Genomic DNA, 27221 nt, shown 5'->3' with positions numbered 1-27221 from the left:
TTATAATTATATTTATTATATTATTTATTATAAATTATACTATTAATAATATTTATATTTAATTATTTTATTCTTAATCTATATAATTTTATAGATATTATTTAATCAACTAACTTATTCTTTTAAATTAATTATTAATCTATTAATAATTCATTATTAATAATTTATACTTTATTCTATATACTTTTATAATTATTTATTAATATTTTATTATAAATAATTTATTATAGTCTATAATAATTTTATTTAATAAATTTATCTATAAAAATACTTCTACTAATATAAATTATATACATTAATCTATAATTATATAGACTGATACTAACTATAAAATAATATATTTAATTAATCTATTAATAATTATTATAATATTAATATAGATTATTCTATATATTAATTCTTTTAATAATAATAATCTTTAGATAGAATCAATAATAATATTTTATTATATTTCTATTAATACTCTTAGTATTATTATTTTTTTTATAAAGTTTCTATATTAATAGTTTATTTTAATTATATTCTTTATATTATTAGATATAATTCTTAATCTTTTTTTTAAAATATAAAAAATAGTATAATTAATTTATTATTTTAATTATTTTATTCATTTTTTAATATTAATTATATAATTTAGGTCTTAATAATTAATTATTAATTATTTATTTTTATCTTTTTTATTAATAAATATATCTACTTTTAAGTTTTCTATTCTTAATTTATAAATATATTTTATTTATGGAAATTTCTTAATAAATTTCTACTTAATTTTTAGTTTATTTTATAATTTCTATTATTATTTAATTTATTTTAGAATTACTTCTAGTTTCAATAATATTCTAATTTTATATTTCTTTATATAAATTAATAACTAATAATTTCTTTTTATAAATAATTTAATAAAGTCATAGTATTTTTATAATAACTTTTTAAATATCTTTTTAAACTCCTATTTATAAATCTTTTTAGATTTTAATCAGACTTACTTAATCTTTTATTTTATTTTATTAATTTCTTCAGCAATTATCATTGATGTTTTAATTATTATTTTCTTATTTTCTTATTAATTCTTAATATTCTATTGTCTATTATTATTATTTATTTCCTCTAATTAATTATTAGATTTTATTCTTTTAACTATATTATTCTAAAAATTACATTATACTAATTTTAATTTAGAAATAAAACTCTAAATATAATATTAATAATATATTTTTTTAATTATATAATTATATTTTCTGTTATTTTTAAGTATCTTTTACTAAATATTATTCTATTAATTATAAATATAATTTATTATTATATAATCTATTTTATTAATATTTTATATTTCTATATATATTTTTTATTAATAAAATTTATAAATGCTTCTAAATTAATAAATATTCTAGCTAATTTTTCTTTAATTATTATTTATATAACTATTATAATAGCTACTATAATCACTTTTAATCTATATTATATATAGTATTTTTTTTATATTTAATAGTATTCTTATCATTCATCTTTAATATATTATAATAATTCTTAATATATTAAGCACTTAATAGCCTTATATTCTCTTTTCTTAAAATATTAATAGAATAAATACTATATCTCTTTATATAGATATTAATAGTTTTTATCTTTAGTTAGATATTCAAATATTAGTTAATATAAGATAATTAATATTTTTAAAAACTATCTATAGATATTCTTATCTTTTTAATAATAGATATATATATTATTAAAGCATAATATTCAATATATTTCTAAATAATTAAATTCATTTACTTTTAGATAATAATAATATATATAATTCTATATATATCTAAATTATTCATTATATAATTATATTCCTCTCTTATAAAATAATCATTCTATTTTCTTTATTATTATAAGATTTCTATATTTATATATTAGATATATATAAAATGTCTATTATTAATATTTTCATATTTATTAATATAATCTTATTATATTTAATTAATAACTTTCTAATATATTACTTATAAAGATATATAATTATATATTTTATTTTATTTTTATTTATTTCTATAAATTTATTTTTAATTTTTTAAAATTTTATAATTAATTTCTAAGAATTTTAAAATTATTTTTAAAAATTTATTTTCTTTTTCTAAGATCTTTTATATTATTTTTAGATATTATTTTTATTTTTATTTTCTATATATAATAATAAGAGCTATTCTTAAAATAATTAATTGATAGATTCTACTAATTTTAATTTCTAAAGAGTATTTAATTCTTAGTTTAAATCTTTATAAATTATCTTCTATTTATTATTTCAAAATATCAGATTATATTAAATTTTATTTTTTAATAAAGAATTATTAATATTCTATCTAGTAATATATTAATTTATTAATAATATCTTTTATTATTCTTTATTTTTTTAGTAATTATATATTTCTTTTAATTTAATATCTTTTTTTTAAATTATATCTTTCTTCTATATATTCTTAAAATATTCTTTAAAATTCTTAAAATTCATTTATTATATTATAATCTTTTTAAATTTATATTTAAATTCTTAATTTAATATTCTACTATATATTATCTATTTATTTATATACTATAAACTTATTAATCAGATTTTTAGAGATTAGAATTAAATTAATAATAAAAATAAGTTTATTTTATTCCTATATAATTATATCTTCTTTTATAATTAATTCAATATTATAACAGTTAACAATCTCTAAAAAGTATTCTTTTTTAAGATCTATATTTATGTTAAGATCATTCTAAATAGAATAATATATATTTATATCTTCTATAATAAGATATTTAGTTTTTAATACATTTATTAAGACTTTAAATAGAATTGTCTAAAGATATTCTAGTTAAATAGCTATCTTCTTTATAATTTTATTTCTTAGCTTATTATATATATTATAAATTATTAACATTTAGAGATATTCTCTATATTTATAATAGATTTATAGAATCTAATAGTTTTTATTAATAATAATATAGATCTATTTTGATAGATTGATATATTTATTTATAAATAGAATTATCTAAGCCTATCTCTTTAAATAGAGAAATTAGTGCATTCAAAATATAGATTAATATATAATAATATTAAATTTATTATATTAAAGTTTTTAAATCACTATAATATCAGCTTCTAGAATCTTTTTATCTTATAGAAATATTATTATAATGATATCCTTGCTTTTATATATATTATATTAAATCAATTAAAAGTTTTCTATTAAGAAAAGTGCTTAAAAAGAGTCTTAATATATATTTAGAAGATAAATATTATATTTATTAAATTGTTCATCTTATTATTAATATTAAAGAGACTTAATAAACTTAAATTATTATTGATTTTATTTTCTATAAATGATTTCAGTTTTAATTAAATAAATAGTCTCTATAGTAAACTTTATAAAAAATTAATTAATATTAGATTATTTTCTATCTTTAAGATATTAATAAATTAATTTAAAAAAATAAAAAATTTTATTTTTAAAAACTATTCTAGTTATAATTTTTAAAAGTTTATTTTACTATTTAATATAATATTATTATCTTTTTTATCTATAATAATTTTAAGAAATAGTAAAGAAAGCTAAAACTTTTTAATCTAAATTGATTTTAACTGAGTATCTGCTTTTAGTAATTATTTACTAACTAATTTTTAAAATAATTTTTCTAATTTATTGAATATCTTTATTAGTTCTTCTTTATATTAGTATTTTAAAGATATTAAGACTATACTTAATATTATACTTTAGATTGCTAAAAACGCTGTCTAGATTAGATCTTTTATATCTAATAAAGACTCTTAGTCTATAGATAATATTAATTTAGAGTCTTTAAGATAATTTTAGAATTAGATTATTTTATATATTATTAATTTATTAAATATAACTTTTTATCTTTTAACATTCTATTGATGATATTTAATATTAAGTGGTACTAATGCTATCTATCAATTTTTACTTCTATAAATAGTTAAAACATTTAGAATAGCTATTTATATTTATATTGACACTGTTTTTAAAATAAAGAAATTATTAATATCATTTTTTAAGATTCAATATTCTAGAATTTAATAAAGATATTTATAGTTATATAAAACTACTTTAATCTTTCTAATTATTTTTTTTTTAACTAAGCAGGCATCACTAATAATCTTATAAATCTCTTTATAATTAATACACTTTAAAGTAATATTTTTATCTCTATTTTATTTAGAATAATATTTTTAAATCAGATATCTCTCTATATAGATACTATATATAAGTCTTTAGCTAAATACTAAATTTAGATATAGGCTGTCATTTGGTTCGGTTTGGACTGAACCAAAACCGATCTGAAACCTGAATGGTCTGGTTCTGGTCCTATATACAGCGAACTAAAGTAGTTTAATTCACTAAGTCCAGGACTATATGGTTTTTTAGAGCTCATTTGAGTTTAATTTAGTTTAAATTTTTAATTCAGTTTTATCTAAATATCTAAATACTAATAGATTTCTATTAATAATAATTATATAATTATTTTTAAAGCAGCTTTTTATAAATTAAATTCTTATTTTTTAAATTAAGACTTTGTTTTAGATATTTTTATAAATATTATAATAAATTCTTAATATTTAGATTATAATCTAAGAATTATCTAAATAATAATAATATTTTTTCTACTTTTTATTTATATTTTTTGGATTATATTATATAGTTAATAATTAATCTATTTATTAAAGAAAATATATATATATATTTCTATATTTATTCTATAATATTTATTATTATCTATTTATTTTTTTAATATATTTTAATAATTAGATAGAAAATTATAATTTAAATAATTAATTTTAATTTTTATATTATTTATTTATCTAATTTATTAAAATTTAAAGAGATTTTAATATATTTTTAAAAATAAAATCTAATTATAATTAAAAATCTTTGATATAGTTTAGTTATTTAAATAAAAACTAGATTAGATTTAAATTAATTTAATTATAATTAGTAATTCTTTTTTAGGATAGTTTAATTTTAATTTAAAGAGCTAGAACTGTTTAGTTTTTAATTCTGATTTTAATATTAAGTATTAAATTGAACCGATCTACTTTTAGGTTTGGTTCAGAAACTCAGGACCAGAACCGAATCAAATGACAGCCTATTTAGATATATCTATATCGTTAATATTTTATATATATCCTATATTAATTTCTTAATAATAAGATCTAATGATAAGACTTAAATATTTTTAAATTATATCTTTTAGAATTACTTTATTAACTATAAAAAGATTTATAAATTTAATAATTAATGAATAGAATTCTTATTTTAGTTTTATTAATTAGTTTAGATATATAATCTTAATCTTTTTTTTTAAATATAATAATTTAGACTATTATCTATAGCTTAAGATCTTTATTTCTTTTATTAAGATTTATAAAGTAAGTCAGAATTCCATTAATAATTATTTTCTATATAAGAATATATATTTATATATTAGCTCTAAAAATACTAATCTAATTTTCTATATATTATTATAAGATTTTAGTAGAGATAGCATTTTAAATTTAAAAATTAATATTTTTTAAAAATAATTAATATATAATAATAAATATATATCTTATAAAAGCTAAATTTAGAATACTTTTTCTTATTTAAACCTTAATTAATTCTATATATTTAATAATATTAATTAGCTTTATCTTCTTTAACTTTATCTATAAAATAATATTATAGATTTTAATCATTATTTATTATCTAGATTAAGTTTACTTAAAATAATATCTAAAATTAATAAATTAACACTCTAAAAGAGAAATATTATTATATTTATTAAATCTTACTACTATTCTTAAGCTTAAAAAAACTTTTAAAAAAAAAAAAAGTCACTCTAAGTATTATATTTATTTATAAAAATTTCTTTTTAAATCATTTTAATATTTTAATAAATTTATTTTAGCAGCTATTGAAAGTTAATAAAATCTTTAAAATTATCTATATTATTTTAAATTTAAATAATGAATTATTATATCTATTTAATAAAACTAATAATAAATGTATTTTAAAGTTATTTATTATTATACTTAATATAATTAAGTATTACTTTAGTAATATTTATTAGCTTCTTTATATTTATAAATTATTTATATATATATTATAGCATATATAATATACTCGATTTTTTAGTCTTAGAAGATATTATTCCTTTATTCTAAGCTATCACTTCGTTTAAATCGCACAAATTTAGGCTTAATCGATAGCGATCAGAATTAATTTATATTGAATTAATTCTTAGCTGAATCCGGCCGTGTTTAGGCGTAGAATTTCAAGAATTCGATTCCGCGAGAAAGAGTTGGTTTTATTAGATATTTTTATAACTATATTCTAATTTACTTTTTATTTATTATAATAATTATAAAAATTAATTATATTTATTTTAATACTTTTTTATAAAGATAATTTAAGATATAGATAATTTTATTAATTTTTATCTATATATTTATCTATATAAAGAAATCTTTAATTTTTAAATAATTTCTATTCTAGATTATAAATATTAATATTTTTAATAATTTTAATTTAACACTTATAAGAAGCTAAAATTTTAATTAATTAATATATTTTTATATAAACACTAATATTATAAATATTTATTATTAATTTATTTACTAATAATTTAATTATTATTAATATTAAATACTATTACTTATCTAATAACTTCTAAATCTTTATTATAAAGATATTTTATTATCAAAATATATTACAATAATTCATTTAAGATTAAAGAAAGTTATTTAGAATATTCTATTAATATAATGAAGAAGTTTATAAACAATATTAATTAAAACTATTTTATTATAAAATAAGAATAATAAAATAAATTATTAAGATACTAATAATAATATATTATTTAAATATAAATATAAAATATAATTAATTAAATATATAATAATAAATAAGTATTTATATATACTATAATAAATATATCTATAAATATAATCTTTTAAAGCTCTTAATATAAAATATTATATTAAAAGATATATCTATTTATATTCTAATTTTAAAAAGTCACATGCTATAGTATATATTATTAGAATAAGATATTAATTTATAATATCAATAATTATTATTATATTAATAATAATTATAACTAAGTAAAAGTATAGCTACTTTCAGCCTTATTTTTACAATATCTAATTATATTTAATAATAATCCTATTCACTATTACTCACTAAGCAGTCCTTACTTGATATCTATCTTTCATATATATTATATATATATATAGTATCTATATACTTTTCATTAGCTGCTTATATAATAGCGTCTGCTATAACATTCATTGGTCGTGGTTTATCGATTCTTATGACAGTTAGATGGTCTATTATTAGTAAATAATATCTATATATATAACTTTTAAAAAAGGATTTAGAACTTTATTAGCCTTGAAAATATCTCTAAATTGCTCTTATATAAATAAGTAGCTTGAGATGATGAAAAAATTAGATTAGCTATAATATTTAAAACTAATTAAAGGTAATAATATAAAAGATTAAAGATTTAGATCTCTAATAGATTCTTAGAAGTTTTAATGACATATAGTCTTCATAGCTTATAGCTGGGTAAGGTCGTATAAAATAAATAAAATAAATAAAATAAATAAAATAAATAAAATAAATAAAATAAATAAAATAAATAAAATAAATAAAATAAATAAAATAAATAAAATAAATAAAATAAATAAAATAAATAAAATAAATAAAATAAATAAAATAAATAAAATAAATAAAATAAATAAAATAAATAAAATAAATAAAATAAATAAAATAAATAAAATAAATAAAATAAATAAAATAAATAAAATAAATAAAATAAATAAAATAAATAAAATAAATAAAATAAATAAAATAAATAAAATAAATAAAATAAATAAAATAAATAAAATAAATAAAATAAATAAAATAAATAAAATAAATAAAATAAATAAAATAAATAAAATAAATAAAATAAATAAAATAAATAAAATAAATAAAATAAATAAAATAAATAAAATAAATAAAATAAATAAAATAAATAAAATAAATAAAATAAATAAAATAAATAAAATAAATAAAATAAATAAAATAAATAAAATAAATAAAATAAATAAAATAAATAAAATAAATAAAATAAATAAAATAAATAAAATAAATAAAATAAATAAAATAAATAAAATAAATAAAATAAATAAATAATATAGACTATAATAAGATATAGAAAATATTTAAGTATAGAAGCAACGTGAAGTAAGGCCTAGTAGAAGACAGTTTAAAGAGATGCATGAACATAGGTCTAAGCTGGGCAGATCAAGCTGGAGTAAGATATAGTAGTAGTAGTAGTAGTAGTAGTAGTAGTAGTTCTCATTGACCTGTTCTAGCTAGCTTCCATACTATCACTGCAATGCAGGGTTAGACCCTAGCCTATAGAGTCTTAAAGACCAAGTATAGTGCTTGTACTACATTATAGCGTGTTTAGAGAACACACTACAAGAAGAGAATTAAACCAGTCTATAAGTGGTTAGTATATACTAAAAATCAATAATATAAACAACATGACCCTCCACCACTCTCTCTATCTTCCTTGTATATTGCATTCTCTTTCACATTTTCTTATAATCTTATTATTCATTAGTCTGCTACTGCCTATCTTACTCTCTCACTCTATCAAGCAATCGTGATCCCTCAGATGCTCTATGAAGTGGCTACCTGGTTCCAACCAGAGACGCTTACCAAGAAATAAATCAATGAAATAACATAAGGCTTCGCCTCTATTCAAAAACGCATAGCATATCTGATTAGTAGTGCCTTCCACATAACAGTAACCAAAACATTAAATATTAAACTATATTTATTTTCTATTAAGCTCTAAATAGAGCAACTTATTAAGAAGACCATTTTGCAGCTATACACTGGTTTAACCCATACTATACTAGAAAGCCTAATTCAATAACATCCTGAAAGTAAGATCAAGCTGGAAGATTATACTTCTATAAAGATGTATATCTAAAAAAAAGATAAATACTTATTAACTCTCTTAGACTCCATAACAGGACAATAGAAGAGCTAATAAATATTCATCTGAACGCTATAGCAAGCACCCTTTAGTATAATCATTAAAAAAAACCAGCAGAAAGCAATTAACATATATAATATTATTTAATATATACAAGACTCCTTCCTATTGATTTATTCAGATAACAGTAACTATAAAGACTAAATTAGATCAATAATAATATGTCCCTAGATTAAAAAATAATATTTAGTATGTTTCAACATTAAAAGTACTTTAATTATATATACCACTAAAGTATATAACATTAAATTCAATCTATAAATAACTTTATATTATAATAAGATGCCTGATTAGAAAGTATATATTAAAAAAGAAATAGTAATCTTTTCAAATAATTAAACTACTCTCAAAATACTCATTAGCCTAAGTATAATCTTAGAATAAGTCTTTATACAAAACTACTAAGACCTACTTAATAAATACATATATAAAGATATCCCAATCACACTTTAATAGATTTCTAAATATAAAGACATCTAAGATAATAAAATAATAGATTAAATAGTTAAATATATTATATAAAAAATCATTAAATAATCTATTTAATCTACTTATATTAATACTAATATTAATCCTATATTAAAGTAATACTGGTTAACATTAGCTATTAAGCACTAAATTTAATAATTAATAAAGAATATATAGAAACGAAAGTAAAAAAAAAATAAAATAAGAATTTTAATATATAAGCTACTTAATATCTTAATCAAGAAAATACTAAGATATTAAGACAGTCTACATAAGATAATCATATCAATATTAATCTAACTACATATAGAACGAGTCAGTTTAAATTATTATTTATAATAAATTAAATACTAAAACTTATCCTTATATCTATATAGCCTTAGCAATCAGTCTTTAAGATATATTATTATACTTTATCCTTAATATATACACAAATGCATAGTAATATGATGCTAGATCTAAAATAACCATTTAATTAACAAATTTAACAAAATAATTAGCAAAAAAGAGACAGCGATTACTATTATACAATTTATAATCAATATAGACATACTAAATCAATTCAGAATGATTAATCTTAAAACACTCAGCATATAATCTGACAAAGCTAAAGCAATAGCTGAGGCCTTTAATTAAAAATATTGATATAGCTTATATAAAATATAGAACACATAAACACTAACATATTAGGTCAGTCTATAGCTAGTAAAAACCAACAATAATATTAATATCCTATTTAAGATAGAAGCAATGTGAAATAAAATCTAATAAAAGATAATTTAAAAAAATACATAAACATAGATCTAAGCTGAGCAGACTAAGCCAGAATAAGATATTCAGTTAGTATTATATAAACTAAACATACATAACATGCTAATTAAATATAATAAAGATAAATATTATAAATATTATTAACTATCTATATTATTTATACTTTACATTATTTAGATTTTTACATATTCTATTTATTTGTATTATTTATATTAATTAGCTTATTTTATTTTTCTATAGTATATTTCTTTAGACTGTATCACTATGTGACTACGCCATGCTTACTCTCTCTATTGATTAGGGCATAACCCTGTATAACAGCGATAGTATGGAAGCCAGCTACATCAGGTCAATGAAATCTACTACTACTACTACTACTACTACTACTCTCTCACTCTCTTACTATCTATTAACCCATTACTACTAATCTCTCTCTCTTACTATTTGCCTAACTAGGTCTCTGTTACCTTCAATTCAGTAGCTAATATGCTAATATATTCTCTAAAGTATCTCTATAACACTCTATTTCTCTGTTCTATTCTCTCAATTCCCACTTATAAATAAGATGTTTACGCTATAATTAGTTTTTATTAGCCCTAAACAGAATCTATACATTAGTGCCTGTCTTATTCATTTCTACAAATAGAATTACGCTCAATATCCTCTTTAGAGACTTTAGATTGTATATTCTAAGCTGTTTTATATATTGCTTATATGTCTAATGCTTCAGAGTCCACAGTCTAGAATTGGTCTAGGACCCCTATATCAATTATGAACTATGCTACAGCGGCTGCGGTTTCTTTACTGCCGAGAAGCATGTCGAATTCGGACCGGGTTGATACCCGGATCTGGAGTAAGATATCAGAGATCAGTATCATATGAACTGGACGTACGCAGCATGCTAATCAGATATAATAAAGATGAATATTATAAGCACTCTTAACTATTTATATTATTCATATTTTTGTATATTCTATTTATTTATAGGATTTACACTAGTTAGCTTATTTTACCTTCTTATAACATACCCCTCTAGGCTGCATCATTGCATGGCTATATCATACTTTCTCTCCCTACAGATTAGAACACAACCCTGTATAGCAGCGATAGTATGGAAGCTAGCTACATCAGATCAATGAAATCTACTACTACTACTACTACTACTACTACTACTACTACTACTAGTGGTCTAGCCGTTGAACCAAGTTCTCACGACATCCTCATTTAGTCTAGATTTTCTTTCCATACTTAGTTTTCTCGATAGTTGATACCAATAATATTAGTTATTGCCTGATCCTTCTCATTGAGCACTCTCAGATCAATCAAAATGTTTTCACTACAACCGCCCGAGCCCCGCCATCGTAGTCATTAGCCATCTCACTCTCATTGTAAATATCAACTGATACCCTCCTTTCTGCTGTCTCGCTGATGATAAATATAGCCCGTGCCATCTTTACTACTCGCTGGGCCTGTGCCGCATCACCGCACTCGAGGACCACGAGCTTCACATCCAACTTTAATGCCAACAATAACAGATGGGGATAAAATGTGTCCTCCTGGCATATGGCTCCAAGACCTGACCATTCACATGCCAGGGGGTTGCCTGGAGGCGGCACCAGTGCCTGTATTGGTTCATACTTACGCACACTGCGAGATGTTGTGCCGTCAATCATGTTAGATGGAGAGATGTAAGGAGGATTGGATATAAGAACATCCCAGGTAGAGCGGCAACTATCTGAATCCGTATTTGCGGACCGTCTTGTCGCAAGGATATTCTTTAGGTTATCCACCAGTGGAGGAATATGACCTTTCTGGTTATCAAGGATATCAAATTGCTCGAATATAACATCCCTCCCAGCCCGAGAAGTCAATATACCGCGGCTGAGATTATGTTTCTTATTTCTGACAGCGAGGTTTATAGCTTGTGGACTGATATCAACACCAATTATTGTCAAGTGTTCGACATGAGGAGCAAGAAGAGAGTGTAGCAAAAGCGAAATACAACCACTTCCGCTGCATATATCTAGAACATGAATGCAATTGCGTTCGAATTCTCCTACACGCAACCCTTTGAGTACCAAATCTTTGGTATGGAAAGTATACAGTTCTGTTTCTGTCCTAAGTCAAGAAATCTTTTAGCTGGGTTCCGCATTCAAAGATTCCGGGGCGTCAAGCTGCAGACGAACCGTGGTATGAGAACACCCTTCTCGCAAAGGATCTCTAAATCGCCGAAGGGTTGGTTGCCTAGAATGTATTGAAGCGGTTTCCCCTTGCCTCGATGTGCACACATCTGTTTGAGCTTTCGCCGCCATATGCTGCTGTCATGTCCCCGATTTAAAGTAAAGGGACGCTTTTGGAGGCCGCATCTTGCAATGGCACTTTCACGAAGCCATCGGAGTTCGTTCCGAGCATATTGGAGCGTTCGGCATTCCTTTAAAAGGATTGGTAGTAGAGGGTTTTCTCGATAAGCCTGGAGTACTAGAGATGTGGGTAGCCTTGGCATCCCAGCTCGGGAAATCCAATATACTGTGTCTTCTACCGCGATAGCTGAGTTGACAAGGATCAGAGGCTACTGAGCTGTCATTGGAGGTTGATTAGGGATGTAAAAAGAAAGTTTGCTGCTTGAAAGGCCGAAAAAGCCCTGGTCACATATCGGCAATCAACGCGAGCGCTTGGCATGGCGCAAGCCCCACTGTCTTAACTTTATTTCGGTCTATATTTATAGCCAAAGGAACATGAATAATAAATAGCTGGCATTCGTTACTTTATATATTCTTATATACATGCAAGAATACGTATCATGTGTACTAATAATGTACCGTGTATTCAACCTAGTAACACCGATAACCTCAATATTCACAGGCGAATCAAAGTCTAAAGTGTCAAAAAAAAGCCAGTTGTTATCACCATCGCACCAAGGCATCCTAGATCACCTGTCAAGCTTCTGCTCGCCGCGTTGCTACTTGTAGCCACGGTAGTTTCTGGTGACCCAGTCATAGTGGCTGTACCAGCTCCAGCAACCGTTATAACTGGATTGGAGACAGCAGTTGCCCCGGGTACAGCAGTTGTTCCACTTCCAATTTCCACAACATTCTCCTCGGCAGAATTGAATTTAGTTTGTGCCAGGGATATTTCGTTATTCGCAAGGTCATACACAACGTAGGCACTCCGAAGAAATGTGTCTCCAAGGACAGCGGTGGTGCTTCCGGCAGGCGCGATACCAAACACGCATGCAGGGGTGCCATCAGAAAAGGTTGATCCCGTACCGGCCGCAAGGACCATCTCATTGATGGCAATGGTAATGGAGGGGCTTGAGAAGGTGAACGTAATGTTAAGATCCTTATTCATCAATGTGCACGGGACATAGCCCGTTCCACTAGACGAATCATAAGTCACCCCGAAATCATTATAAATATCTTCAACTATGGTGTCAGGAAGGTAAGTCAAACTGCTTCCCGAATCCAGAAGAACTGCTGCGGGAAGTTCATCGGAGCTGTAAGATTTATTGATAGAGCCATTATTGTACGAGACCCCGGTTAAGACTATGAGAAACTCTGCGTATGAGCCATCTATGGCTAGAATTGGTAATGTTTGCAGGCTACCATCGTATTTGCCATTATCGACCCCTCCGAAAAGAATGGATCCGGTATTTGCGTCCAAATCGTTGAGCCACAAGCTGTAAGCATTTCGATTGATGAGACCGCCATCAACCATGGCCTGAGGGAGATTTGGATATGAAGATTTTCGGTCTCTGTTGACTTGTACCTCGTTTTTAGTATAACCTATACCGAGCACGCCCTCTTCCAGTTATAACGTGATTAGTTATGCGATATTGCTATATGATAGTGGGAGCACAGAATACTAACCTATTGAATCTGAAGTGTATCCAATTCCGAATTGGAAAGATGTAAGTGATACGCCGCCAATTGACAGTGTGTCAGTGACGTAGTCACCCGAAGCGCCCGAGCCATCTACGTATGAGATGTTGAAATCAGACGATAGATATTTGTATGTTGACGAGGAGTTGGCGTCATATGTTCCAGAGATAGAACATTCGCTATTCTTCTTGCTGCAAAAACTAGAACTGGCAGTATTGCACCATAAGTCACTACTGCCAGTATCTAATGTCAATCGCAGCTTCTGGGCAGGCGTTCCCAGAGTGATATTGCTGAAATATAGCGTTTCCTATCCATTTTAGCCGCCATGAAAAAGGAAAACTAATATATCCGGCACGTCTTTGTACTTACTTCGTTATCAAGTGTTTCATTTACCGTCATGCTTCTCCGCCTCTTAAGATCTCTGACTGCTGGATCTAGAACATGATTGCGTGAGATTTCTAGGGCTACCACTGTTGGGACATCTTTTTTATAGAGAGAAAATGCCTTTACAGCATCGAAAGCCGTCACAGTCACAAGGATCGCAAGAATACTCTGCATTATTCTTGTTTGTCATATAGCCAGCTCTCAACAATAGTAGTATTGGAGCAAGGAGCAATTCTTGCCGCCGGCCTTTATGGGAAATAACATACGGAAAATAGCATAAGGTCGTTAAATGCTTTTACGACGCGTCGTATAGAAGAAAAATTCGCCATTGGGCCTATACAGCTGGAGACGTACACAAGTTCTTTCGTGATTGAGTTTGAACCCGTCATCGAGACAATTGACATAGCCCGTCGCTCTTCGGATGTGACTCCACACGACGTCAAACTACCGTTGAGCGACAAATAGGACGTTGTTGCGCCTTTGGCCTATCCAATTTCGTCAGTACTCCAGCAGACGCCGCGTATGATCGCCATAAGTGGAACTAACAGTAGGCAGATTCAAAACCACATTGCTGGTTTGATGCTGGCGACGCGGGCTGTAAAAAGGGGTCCATAATTCCCTATTGCACAGCCAACTAATACGCGATATCAAAGCTCAGCAGCCGGTTAGTGTTGACTGATTTGGTTGCTATTTTAGTCAGCTGTGTCCACGATGACGTGGATGCTGACGAGGAGCTCAAGAGGTGACGAGCGTGCATGACGACTTCTGTTTGATGCCTAGCCATTTTCGGGAATAGCTGTCCGCCAGTGAGTATCAGACGTTCTTCTTGCTCTGTTTTAGATTCATCACAACTATGAGAATACAGCAGCGTTTACGGCTAGTCAAAGCCCGAAACTCTTTTCCCGCTTGTCCCGATCCAATTTCATTTTGGGCAGCGGCAATTGATACGAATGAGGAATGCAGCTGATTTCTGAATCTTGCTAGGTGCATCTGAAGTATACTAGGAACATCTAAGATGCCTGTATACTCTATCTAATATACAGATACATAATGTACAGAGTGGACTGGCGCGTATCTATCCTCAAACCCGTGGCGTACACGGATGTGACCGTATTATAGTACTATAAACCTAGAGCAGACCGAACTGCTTCCATGGTTACGCTCGCATTTGCGCGAGCTTGTTGGGCTCCTTCTTCAGCAACACTGTCGAGGTAAGCGGTTTTTTGGTTAATGATTTCGCGATAGCTATCGCGAATTTCTTGGAGATGGGTGTCAACTGTTGACACGACAAGCGATTTCAAGGAGCTTATATGAGTTGATTTCAACTCTAGAGCCAGCTCTTCACACGTTTTCCCATTTGAATCAAAATGGCTGAGTATCTCGATTAAATTGGAAATGCCAGGTCGACCAGACGGATCGTATGTAATACTAGGTTCCGAATCTGTCAACGCCATTTTAATCTTCTTCTCAATCAGTTCGCGTGAATCTGTTAAGAGAATTCGAGATCTGTCATCAACGTCTGATTTGGACATCTTGCGACTCGGGTTTTTCAGCGACATAACGCGCCTCGCAGGTGCTGACAGAGAGTAAACATTAGCAAGATGACTCTATAAAAATTGGGAGCATTCACACACAGATTAAACTCTCCGGCGCCGGGAAGATGGAGCCAAATAGGTGATTGAAGCTGTTTGCTGTGTGTCGTGTGAACTCGATGTGTTGTTTTTGGTCTTCTCCAACAGGAACATGGGTGGCCCTGTAGGGTTAGAAATATCGTTTTGAAGTATTCTTAGAATATACCTACCTGTGAACTAGAATATCTGCTGCCTGGAGGACTGGGTAGGAGAAAAGCCCTAATCTCAGCTTGGATTTCGCGTCGGAGTCATCTAAGCTGACATCGTCTGGTAACTGTAGTTTACTCTATGCAAATTATTAACGAGATTTGCGGCTTAACAGAACTCGTTTTCAAAACACACTTTCCATTGAGTCATGCGGGAGAGATATCCCATAGAAGCTACTGTGCTCAAAATCCACATCAGCTCAGTATGTGCTGGAACCTAAATCAGTGTTAATCAAACGCCGGAGACATGAGCACGGAATACATCAGGATATAGATGCTAACAAGACGCGTACAGCAGATTGGAAAAATATCGCGGAGCGTTTGTAATCTAACCCAATGGCTAGAAGCATCGCAAATATTTCCCTTCTCCATTGACGAAGTTGAGAAGCTTCTTGAGGCACTGTCAGGGCATGTAAATCAACCACCGAAAATAATAATGTGCTATTTTCTGAGCTTTCATTCTGTAACCGAACCCATTCTCGCAAAGCCCCTAGATAATTGCCTAAATGTGGAATCCCTGTAGGCTGTATTCCAGAAAAAACGACTTTTCGTGAGGGAGCTGTATTTGAAGCGTGAATATTTCGCCGGGTTTGAAGATGAGGGGATAGATTCGATAACGGCGAAATTTTATTGAAACTTCGATTTTGTAAGCGCCATCCAGCTTTTGCAGATGAAAAACAACGCATTATGGCTGTTAAATGTACATAATTATTGGTGGGTTCATTTAATGTCCGGAAGAGAGGCGGGATTGCGGACTATATACGTCACGTGAGCCTTTCAGCAGGTCAATAGATTAGAATGGAGCTGCATAATTGATCCAATACATGCTTATCTAACTATTTTGAAGCTTCAAGATCTAGTCTTTAGATACCCGGATCGTAATATACCTCTTAATTGGCATAGTTCAAAATTAAACCTAGAATACAATTATGTACAAATATAACGACGTAGATGTTGTTCACAATGAAATCCCGTCAACCTAGCCTTTACGGACTTCATTCAATGGGCTGCGAAGGTTTAAAAATCGTTCACTGTTCAAAAGACTTTCCACCGGCAAATTTTCTTTGGAATTTTCGCGTTGACCAAACTGTGCGAAATATGGCTCGAGAGTCTTGTTCACATCCTCGGCTGCAGCGTCTAGACCCCCTGCAACATCTGTCATGCGTAAAGTATTAGCAAATATGACTTGTACGGTCCTACAAAGATTGAAAGGATTACCGAGATCGTCAAAGTCCCAAACGTTGGCTTTCATGCCGACACCGTAGAACGCATGTTTCCTCAGAAATGCCAGCCATAGCTGTACAGTTTCAGGATTACCGTCCTTAATCTGTATTAAACGACGCAGTGTAATCCTTTCAAAATTCTCTTGACTTTTCTTGTGTACAAAGTTACTTCGAGGGACGGTCCACCGTTCAACGATACGTGGGAGAGGAACAGGCCCGGACACAGGGAGTTTCAGATAGTACGCGGAACGGATTGCGAAATCGGCGAAGAAATCCACATTACGAACACTGTAAGATCGAAGCTGTAGATCGCAAACAGGAAGTCCGTATTGCGCCTTCCTTCTCAGCGGCCGTAGGTATAAAGCTTGGACACTTCGGGGAAGACGAAATTTCTGACCAGCATCATCTAATCGTTGGGGCCTTCAATTGCATATTAGCAGGCCACTCAGAAGAAATATTGAGCACAAGAGTAGCGATTTACCATGACTTGACACGGTCTTTTTCAGTCTCCTCAACAGGTTCTTCGGCTGGTCTGTGGTAACAATTAGCTTGACTTTAACTCCCACACAAAAAGAATCGAGAGCTTACGGAATATTTGGTTCTTGGGGATTCTCCTGGGAGTTTATTTGTGTCTTTGTCGGTTCTTCTGGGGCACCTCTGGGCACTGTTTGTTCTCCGGGAATTGTGATTGTTCGTGTAAACAGTGAGGTCTACAGTCGTCAGGTATGGTGTCCTCGTATTTTTCCCAATGGAAGTCATAGTCTCACCTGCAATGTCCTACTGGACGGTCGTAATAGCTTTGTGATCAACATCCTGAATGACAAAACTCTGTATGACCACAATCTAGATGTGGCCAGGATAGGATAGATATGTGAAGCATCTCAAACAGTCCACAGCTTTTTTTGGGGACGCCAAGAACGCTTTCCGCACACCGCCCTAGAGAGGTTCTCGATTTCTGCCACCTCTCCCAACAAGAGCCCCTCTTTGATTCATGAAGCCATTGGACTTATTGGATGCACAATTGAGAGGCGATTTAAAAAAAAAATAGGACCGCCGACAATCACCACGGTGACTGAAAGCTATACGCAATTGTGCGATAGGATCTATTTTTGATTTGGTTGGAGCCGAATTGAATTAGCACAAAAACCTTCGTTAATTGACTAGCATTGATACTAAACCTAATGGTTTGAGAACTTTTTTGGACTTTGATTGAGATTAATCTAGGAGTTTTGACTAGATACTTTCAAAAAGCCTGTTGAAGACAGACGTATCGGGAGCACTCCCGATCTCTCTGTGCAACTCTGAACCCTGAAAGTTTATTGCATTCCGAGACCATGGCACCATCCACAACATTCTCCAAAGCCAAGGACGCTGCCAATTATTTGCAACACACCTTGGACCCTAAGCTGCAGAAGCCAAGGGTAGCTATCGTTTGTGGATCTGGTCTAGGAACCCTTGCAGATGCGGTTCACGAGCAGGCAAAGACCGCTATCGACTACTCCTCAATCCCCCATTTCCCACTACCTACGGGTATGTTTTCATAATAGAATTTGCAAAACTTGTTCGTTGAAACTGAAGGTTAATCATGATATGATACAGTCCAAGGACATGCCGGAAAACTGGTTTTTGGATTCCTTGGAAGCGAAACACCGGTTGTTTTGATGGTTGGTCGCATACAGTCAGCGTTCCGTTGTGAACTCCTTTTAACTGGTCGCGCCTAACTATTTTTCTAGCTATTACGAGGGCCATTCCGTGGAAGATGTCACCTTTTATGTGCGGGTCCTCAAATTACTAGGCGTGGAAACCATAATATGCAAGTGTGAACAATCCATTTATGTGAATTATCTTCTAACAGTCATAGTGACAAATGCCGCTGGAGGCTTAAACCCCGAGCATGCAGTCGGAGATATAACTCTTCTGAACGATGTATGATGTTTCCCAGTCAGAGTTGCCTTCTGAGTCTAATCTCAGTCAGCATATATTTCTCGCTGGGTTTGCCGGTCTCCATCCACTACGAGGCCCCAATGCAGACGAATTTGGCGTGCGTTTCCCATCTCTATCAGATGCATATGATTTAAACTTGCGTCGCCAAGTACATGCAGCATGGCAGAAGATTGAGAAAGCAGATAAAAGACGACTGCATGAAGGCGTCTATGCGTTTGTATCAGGGCCAAGGTTTGAGCTTTCAGCCATGTTTAGCACATACTAGAGCGGAGACAAGCTAACATGCGTCTAGTTACGAAACTCGTGCTGAATGCCGCATGCTCCGACAACTCGGCGCGGATGTGGTGGGAATGTCGACAGTGCCTGAGATTATCGTAGCAAGACACTCAGGCATGCGTGTGCTTGCATTTAGCCTTGTAACAAACAACGCAGTTCTTACCCCGGTACCCCGCGGCGATGATCACCTCCTGCAGTCATCAACTACTAGTGATCTTGATGCAATACTTGAGGAGGGCAAGGCTAATCATGAAGAAGTCCTCGAAGCGGGACGACTAGCTGCACAAGACATGCAGGTGAGTCAGACGAGAAGGTAGATGAGAATGCCAGTGTAACTGACTAGAAACGCAGCGGTTGGTGGTCCAAATCATTACCGACGTATTTGAGAATAGAGAAAGTGCCCACCAATAAAAGGGTGGTGGTACTCTGGTTGGGAAAATGATGAGTTTTTGCAACCAAGAATCAGATATGTTCAACGTCGCCTTTTTGCCCGTAGGCTATTATAGTAGGACTTTTTCCCACTCTTCTTGGATTCTTGGATTTGGTTATATTTGGCCTTAAAACGTCCAGACTCGTTCTCTGTAGCAATGGCCTCTTCGGCAAAAGTCTTCTTACGGTCCTTCTTCACGACACGGGACTTGAAGAACTCAGTGGGTCCTTCAATGATAGTTCCCACCTGAGAATACTGTGGTGTATTTGCCTTGCCGTTTTCCTTCTTATAGTGTCTTTTCGGATCTAGGACATTGCGCATTCGAAGGAGTTGGAATTCTCTCTTAAGCTCTGGTGTTATTTGGGTTTTTGGCAAGTTAAACCAATCGCCGCCGGCGTCATCCTGTTTCTGTTGGAATACCTGTCAGTGCATCAAGGCAATAAACCAAACTCCAAATCATAAATGGTATAAAGATCACTCAGAGTAACTATGAAAAAATATAGCTCTCATAAATGCAGGACAGCCCAAAACGGACTGCAAATTCTGCATCAAGTGCGTGAAGCAAATAAAAGTTTACATCATAGCGAAAAGTTGATGGGAAATATCGAGATAGAAATACCTCTTTTTTGGCGGGTTGATTAAGTGCAAGAGAATAGGAGCCTTCGGATGGAATAGATATCAGCGTAGGGTACATAGCAGAGATCTCGCCATCTCGGTGTACATAAGACGTCAGAGAACCGCCTGAAGCAAGTTCAGGCAGTCTTTCAGACCAATTAGCCACGTGTAAAAGTAAATGATGAGGAATATCACCTTGCATTTGCATGGTTTTCAACATGCTGTGATGCTGCCGAAGTCAAAGATTTTTCGACTGGGGAAGCTGACTGAAGACGAGCCTCGGCTTCGTTGAGAAGCTGTTGAATCAAGGAGTCATCATTGAGATCATCCTTTGAAGAAGTATGTGGCATGGTTGTTCATAGCACCATGAAATGATGAAGCTGTGGGTGAAGGTATGGGCTTGAGGGAAGGAAGAAAAAATCGCTGGTATTATTTAAATAATATTAGCGAAGCTGTGGAGTCATGTAATTACGATACGAGACATTGACAACTATTGAGGTGGCCCTTTTAATACCGGTAATCTAGATTTCACCAAGATGTTAACGGATTGTATTTAAGTAATAGCACGAGATTAAAACGTGTAGAGTATTATTAAATGGTAGATAATAGTAGTGTGTAGTAAAAAGATACTATGCGAAATAAAGTTAACAAGTCACCAAGATCTGAAGCCTCACACTGCTTATAGATCCTTTGCATGTATTGATCGGTAGTTTCTTGTAAGTAACGAAAGGGCTGGAATTGGCGTAATTTATCGCTGTCAGCTCTCCCCACTCCTGAAAACGGTTAGCCGTGACTCCATCACATCACATTGCAGGTCGCGCGCCTCAACAGCTGCTGTTATGCCCAAAGGCCAGAGCCAAGGCATTACCAACATCGCAGAGTTCGTTTGTCATCGCTTCCGCGAACTATCCAACATAAACACAATTTCCGTTCTCGTATTTGCAGAATTTCTGAGTGTCAACCGATAAAGTTAGCCTTCAAAGAGGGTTCGCTCGCACAATGGAGCAATCTACCCAGCCCACTGGGCAACAGCAGAATAGACAGCAGCCCGTCTATGACATCCGGAACGGCGGTCACTATGGTTTGTCCTCATCGGAAATCTATACTGATATGTGCTAATGTTGTTGTAGGTGCTAGCGCAGCTGTATGTTGATTCCGCCTCGCAGTGACCTAAATTTAAATCAGAGTCAGCGTCCGCTAACTACATCTACTCAATAGCTCTCAGCACAAGGTTACGCGCCTGTCGCGGAGTTGTACACGGGGACTTGGTCAAATGTAAGTTCCAGAGGATTTGCTCTATCTGCGTATCATCTTTCGGTTGTACTCTAATGGCGTATAATTCTAGGTGAACCAAGGACTCCAGGGCAATTCTCGCGATATCTTGACTACATACTGGCAGCATATCATTAATCATCTAGAAACCGACAACCATGACTACAAAATTCACCAACTACCCCTTGCACGTATCAAGAAAGTCATGAAGGCTGACCCTGAAGTCAAGATGATATCTGCAGAAGCCCCGATATTGTTTGCCAAAGGATGTGATATATTCATCACAGAACTAACCATGCGCGCTTGGATCCACGCTGAAGACAACAAGCGCAGGACCTTACAACGCTCCGATATTGCGGCTGCTCTCGCAAAGTCGGATATGTTTGACTTCCTTATCGACATTGTGCCTCGAGAGGAGGCTACTTCTCATGCCAAGAGGTCTGGCCAAGCTCCCGGTGCTGCCGGTGCTGCAGGAACAGCCCCTACAGCACCTGCTGGACACATTCCTCCCACTCAGGGTGGAGTTCAGCACCCTCAACATCACATGGGTGCTCCTGAATATGCTCTTGGACAACACACACTTCCCCAGGATCAGGATTACCGAAACCAACCTGGCATGTACCCTGGCACTGTACAGAATGACCCCGGAGCGTATGGCCAACCCCAGCCTCAGATGTTTGATGGCATGTATACAGCATACTCGCATTTGCCCACCCAACAGGTAAGGCCACGTTGAATTACACTATTCTAGGTTACACAGCGTTAATGATGATTACCTTTAGTGAGCTCAAATAGCTAGTATGCTGGTAAAGTAGTTGCGGAAATGTATTTAAATACAGAGGGTCAATGATTACTAGTGATGAAATGGGTGAACTTATGTTCAACAATGTTGTTTTTAAGGGTGTTGAATTATTGGGCGTTTTTTCATGTTACTATCTCTAAGGAATACAATAGTGTGTATTTGGTTGGCGTAAAACTAAGTATCATGAATAGTCGAGCAGATTGGGCAGCTACTTCATTCCAAACCTTGACGATAGAGCTGCAAATTTATCGGATTTCAGTGGGCTCTGCACTGTTCGTGTGAGCCTGCAAACGACGCGTTAGTGGGGTAAACAAATACAATGAGGAGAAGAAACTTGCTTTTCAAGCAGAATTGGCCCATTCATAGCATCGACTCTGCCGTATTTTTTGTTTCTTGTCGAGATATCGTAGAATTCATCACTGTTCTCTGACTGTAACAAGTTCACTGTCTGTTGCAATTCGTCCAGGTTTTCTCTCAAAATAGGCACCTCAAGGCTATCAACAAATGCTGCCAAGTACTCGATATCTTGGGCCAACGCGGCAACACCGTTAGGGTTAATTTTTTTCACTTCAGGTGACAAGGGTAACGCCTGGTATACTGTAATTAATATTTGTCTCAAAAGTGAAAAGGGTTGGATGGCACATACTAGGATTCTATTCGCTGCGTGACTCAAAGCGTCGAAATAAATAAGCTCCTTAATTTCAGTCGGAAGACCGAGTAGTGTGGAGTTCATGATATTAGACAGGAACCGAGTCAATGTCTGCATGTAATTACTGGGCTCAGACGGCTCGGTGATCGACACCCAGTCATATTCAGCTGTTTCAATGAGATCGTCTATTTTAGAATTAACAACCTCGAAAATGCGTTTTTCGGCCGCCTTTTTGTTGTTTCTAAATTTTTCTGTTGCGTTAAGAGAAACCGGTGCGGCAGAGGATGCCTGCGAGCGGGCTGCCACTAAGAGGGTCTCTAGTTCTTGACAGGCCATTTCAAAGTGTTCAAGGTTGATGAGGATCTGAACAATTTGTCCAAGATATTGTGAGCCAAGACGCTCAACAAGCGTTTCGCAGACTTGATTCGATAGAAGATCGTCCAAGGCCTATAACCAATAATGCAAATCAGTATATATAGCAGCCGGAAGCAAGGCAACCGAGATTACCGTCTTCAGAGTCTCGTCAATAATATCCAAATGAGGGAAATCATCATTTGAGAAGAAGTAGAACTGGTTCAGGAAGTTTCGAATGTCGATACAACAAAGGGGATACATCTGCGAAAATGGTAATACACAAGGAAACCTATACAACTATCAGCTTGTTTCTGCTTTTGATACGACCAACTTACACTTGTTCATGTCGCGGTTTTTCTGGGGTATACCAGCTAACATTAATAACTTTGTCAAATTCTTCGAGATTTTGGATCGGCATAGGCATGTAGTCATCGGTCGAAACGATCTAAATCTAGTTAACATTTTTGCTTTGGGTTCTCGGGAAGATCAAGGTTTTTAACCTCCTGAAAGTCATCGCTGAATCGTTTCTTTAATAGATCCGCATATTTCCCAAAGAGTGTCAAGAGCAATTTGTCAAATACACCAACCGAGAAGTTCCAGCTCTGCGATATCATGAGTATTCTTTTTGTGTTCATAATATCAACCCATGGTGTCAAATGACTTACATCCATTGCTTGCATGAAAAGTGCCACTAGATTTTTGATCTTGACCAGGTTTTCGGCGTTATCAACCTCATCAAGAGCTGCTGTGATCAAGCCAACCGCAGTGTGACACATTGAATCCCACAATTCCTCAACCTTCCGAGCAATACCGAGGTCAGTGAAACTTTTAGGAACATATGGAAAACAGAGTACAGAAGTAACGTACTTCAATAAGAGATCGTAGATCTGGCACTTTTTTCATCGTTGACCTTTCTACGATTGCAAAACCAGTCATTTCCTCTAGGAGGGTATGCAAACTAGCCCCATCTTCGTCAACCAAAGTTATGGAGTTTGGAAGTAAAAGCTCCTTTTGCCGACGCCGTGTCATCGCATATTCGGTTCTGAACTTGTCCATCTGCCCCAGGGAACGGTGAATGTGCAAACATTCAAATAATGGTGTAAAGTCGACTTGTAAGTCATCATTATTAAGTAGGTCGTATTCTTCGTGTTCATCGGCTACTAATTCGATAGCCGAATTGAGCTTAAATTGTTCCATAAATGTCAGTTTCTGGGCCCTTTCTTTCAATCGCGTCTTGCGGAGATCGGTGTGATAGAGCGCAAGCTCCCCTAAGTACTGTGACATTTCCCTTATTCGATACAACCACGTGTTTAGGTCTGACATAACAGCTTCGGCAATAGCTTTCTGGGTGGCTGGAACTGATCGCTGGATCAGCTCCGAAATTTTGTATTGTGTGATCTCTTTGAGATGAACATTTTGTAGCTCATCGAGTGCTCGGAGGGCCCCATAATGATTCTTCTTGCCCAAAAGGTCGTGCACTTGATTTGAAAGCCGAAGAACTTCCAGGCAATCTTGTAGCGCGCGATAACTTTCCACGATATTTTGGCGGTGACTCCTTGACTCCACCAATGCTTTCTTTTGTTCCGCGAGTTTCTCGGTACTAGTTTGAATCGACTGGTTGAGGTCTAGGATTTCCGAGGTGAGGCTGACTGTACCCTCGCGAATGCGGAGAAGTTGATTGACAGAGGTCACAAAATCTTGGTGGTTTGTATTGCAAATGTCTTCGATCTGTTCTTCTTTTTCGTTGGCAAAGCGCGACAAAGACCGGAGAAGCTGGTTTGTCTTATTTCCATAACTATACTCGCGAATCGAAGGAATGAGCTGATCTAGATAGTCGGAATCAGACGGGGACATAACAATCTATTGCATGGCATGTCAGATTAATCACTTGTATAACCATGTCGAGTCAAACTAGACTGATGGTGATTGTACCTGATTGAGGATGCTTGAGGAGTCATTTCGCGAGGTTGCGGACGGCATTGCGGCGGAATCAATGGATGCTGGGTAGAACAGAAGAGGTGATCATTTCCGGCAGTCGATAGCGACTGCGACGCGTAACAGTTGTTGCGACAAGGCGGAGGCAGACATATCAGTATTATCTTGAGACAGTAAGTAGTGATAGATCGTCGAAGTAGAGATAGCCCTGCTGGTCAATGCAGCCGTCATTCCCGTGTGGGGCCCGCCTTACAGTAGGGTGACAGTAGTTTGACTTTAACACCACAAAAAAATGGATGAGGTATAAGAGCCCTCCTTATATCATCAATACTGGTAATATTTGAACTTTTTGCATTATCCTCGGCGACCGCCCTCGAAACTCTTAATACTATATTCAAACTTTTGACATATTATTGTAGCTTAAGCTTCTGCGTCTGCTCTATATACAATAATATACAAATCCAGGATCAACCGCCCGCGATTCTGGACCGAAGCCCCAGTTCTTTTATTGGTATGGCCTTTAGTGCAGCCTATGTGAATTGCAAGCCCATTACCTCATGACTTGATACGTGGCTTTGAAGCCACTTTTGGCCTTGTTTAATAAAGCATGTTTTGTATCACGGCCTTTGTGCAGAGAGCATAAGCTGACCTCCGGATGAAAGATCACATTCACCAGGTGTATTCATCTCTTAAGGCCCGATATTCTATTATGTTTCTTGTCCACTCTATTACATCTTCTAGCTACTAGTCACTCACTGATATTGGTAAACCCTCACAAAACAATGACTAGCACCTTAAAATGCACAGAAAAAGTCCCCAAAGAGTTCTACTTAGTGTTTGTAGCCCTACCTTTCAACTCCGGGATAACCTTCTGTCCTATCAAAACCCTCTTTGAGACTCTTGACATGTCCTATATCGTAAAGCCTTCTTATCGCTATCTATAAACTGCTGCTGGTTGTCACAAACATAACACTATGAAGTAGCAGCTGCTTTGACATCCCCTATACCCTATAAGATACCCTCTTTACCTAGGTGCCCCGTTCAGTATCCCGGTTCACATATCCACGATGCATCAAGTGATCATGAGATGGTCCTCCCGGAAATCGATATCCTATCAAATATCATATGCCCCGTATTGCTCTGCCCTAGTGATAACTTCACATCCCTGTAGATGGCCTATGAAAGTCCACACATTGGTCCATGTCAAACACAGGCTATATCCGTTGCCTCGATAGAGGAGCCATTCTCCTATCAGAAGCCCTAAGCAAGCCTACCTCACCACTCACACTTGTCAAA

The 27221-nt window shown here is 32.6% G+C and overlaps 7 protein-coding genes across 7 annotated transcripts; 2 read left to right on the top strand and 5 right to left on the bottom strand.

Moving 5' to 3' along the window:
* Nucleotides 1-11510: 11510 nt before the first annotated feature.
* BGW36DRAFT_391498 (putative RNA methyltransferase) lies at nt 11511-12991 on the bottom strand. Its single transcript, XM_046217594.1, has 2 exons — nt 12513-12991; nt 11511-12444 (listed from the first exon to the last, which is right to left on the bottom strand). The coding sequence occupies exons 1-2, from the start codon at nt 12827-12829 to the stop codon at nt 11649-11651; spliced, it is 1113 nt and encodes a 370-aa protein (XP_046066071.1). The 5' UTR covers nt 12830-12991; the 3' UTR covers nt 11511-11648.
* A 71-nt stretch (nt 12992-13062) lies between these two features.
* Nucleotides 13063-15051, bottom strand: BGW36DRAFT_75682 (putative aspartic-type endopeptidase). The gene is made up of 3 exons (XM_046222562.1): nt 14574-15051; nt 14193-14511; nt 13063-14126 (listed from the first exon to the last, which is right to left on the bottom strand). Exons 1-3 carry the CDS (start codon nt 14760-14762, stop codon nt 13201-13203), a joined length of 1434 nt encoding a protein of 477 aa, XP_046066070.1. The 5' UTR covers nt 14763-15051; the 3' UTR covers nt 13063-13200.
* A 658-nt stretch (nt 15052-15709) lies between these two features.
* On the bottom strand, nt 15710-18407 carry BGW36DRAFT_402018 (putative tryptophanyl-tRNA synthetase; the record flags this gene model as incomplete). Its single annotated transcript, XM_046218812.1, has 9 exons — nt 15710-16164; nt 16223-16341; nt 16390-16505; nt 16562-16642; nt 16719-16984; nt 17416-17580; nt 17644-18068; nt 18130-18180; nt 18217-18407. The coding sequence occupies 9 exons, from the start codon at nt 18405-18407 to the stop codon at nt 15710-15712; spliced, it is 1869 nt and encodes a 622-aa protein (XP_046066069.1).
* Nucleotides 18408-18982: 575 nt separating this feature from the next.
* BGW36DRAFT_442040 (purine nucleoside phosphorylase I, inosine and guanosine-specific) lies at nt 18983-20702 on the top strand (the record flags this gene model as incomplete). The annotated part of the gene is made up of 7 exons (XM_046221565.1): nt 18983-19178; nt 19248-19326; nt 19382-19467; nt 19510-19574; nt 19624-19823; nt 19885-20164; nt 20220-20702. The coding sequence occupies 7 exons, from the start codon at nt 18983-18985 to the stop codon at nt 20277-20279; spliced, it is 966 nt and encodes a 321-aa protein (XP_046066068.1). The 3' UTR covers nt 20280-20702.
* On the bottom strand, nt 20099-21310 carry BGW36DRAFT_75588 (putative nucleolus protein required for cell viability). The gene is made up of 3 exons (XM_046222561.1): nt 21109-21310; nt 20918-21059; nt 20099-20706 (listed from the first exon to the last, which is right to left on the bottom strand). The coding sequence occupies exons 1-3, from the start codon at nt 21261-21263 to the stop codon at nt 20341-20343; spliced, it is 663 nt and encodes a 220-aa protein (XP_046066067.1). The 5' UTR covers nt 21264-21310; the 3' UTR covers nt 20099-20340.
* Nucleotides 21311-21912: 602 nt separating this feature from the next.
* Nucleotides 21913-22921, top strand: BGW36DRAFT_308277 (CCAAT-binding factor complex subunit HapE; the record flags this gene model as incomplete). The annotated part of the gene is made up of 4 exons (XM_046212323.1): nt 21913-21994; nt 22044-22057; nt 22132-22188; nt 22259-22921. The coding sequence occupies 4 exons, from the start codon at nt 21913-21915 to the stop codon at nt 22919-22921; spliced, it is 816 nt and encodes a 271-aa protein (XP_046066066.1).
* Nucleotides 22922-22965: 44 nt separating this feature from the next.
* On the bottom strand, nt 22966-26136 carry BGW36DRAFT_391470 (putative exocyst complex component Sec15). Its single transcript, XM_046217593.1, has 9 exons — nt 25923-26136; nt 24858-25850; nt 24656-24787; nt 24491-24592; nt 24326-24435; nt 24144-24279; nt 23634-24083; nt 23326-23576; nt 22966-23271 (listed from the first exon to the last, which is right to left on the bottom strand). Exons 1-9 carry the CDS (start codon nt 25968-25970, stop codon nt 23196-23198), a joined length of 2298 nt encoding a protein of 765 aa, XP_046066065.1. The 5' UTR covers nt 25971-26136; the 3' UTR covers nt 22966-23195.
* Between the last annotated feature and the right edge of the window lie 1085 nt (nt 26137-27221).

Source organism: Talaromyces proteolyticus (assembly GCF_021365285.1).
Source record: "Talaromyces proteolyticus strain PMI_201 chromosome Unknown BGW36scaffold_15, whole genome shotgun sequence".
Taxonomy (NCBI): domain Eukaryota; kingdom Fungi; phylum Ascomycota; class Eurotiomycetes; order Eurotiales; family Trichocomaceae; genus Talaromyces; species Talaromyces proteolyticus.
Note: the sequence above shows the minus strand (reverse complement) of the source record. Positions and strands in the feature narration are given on the sequence as shown.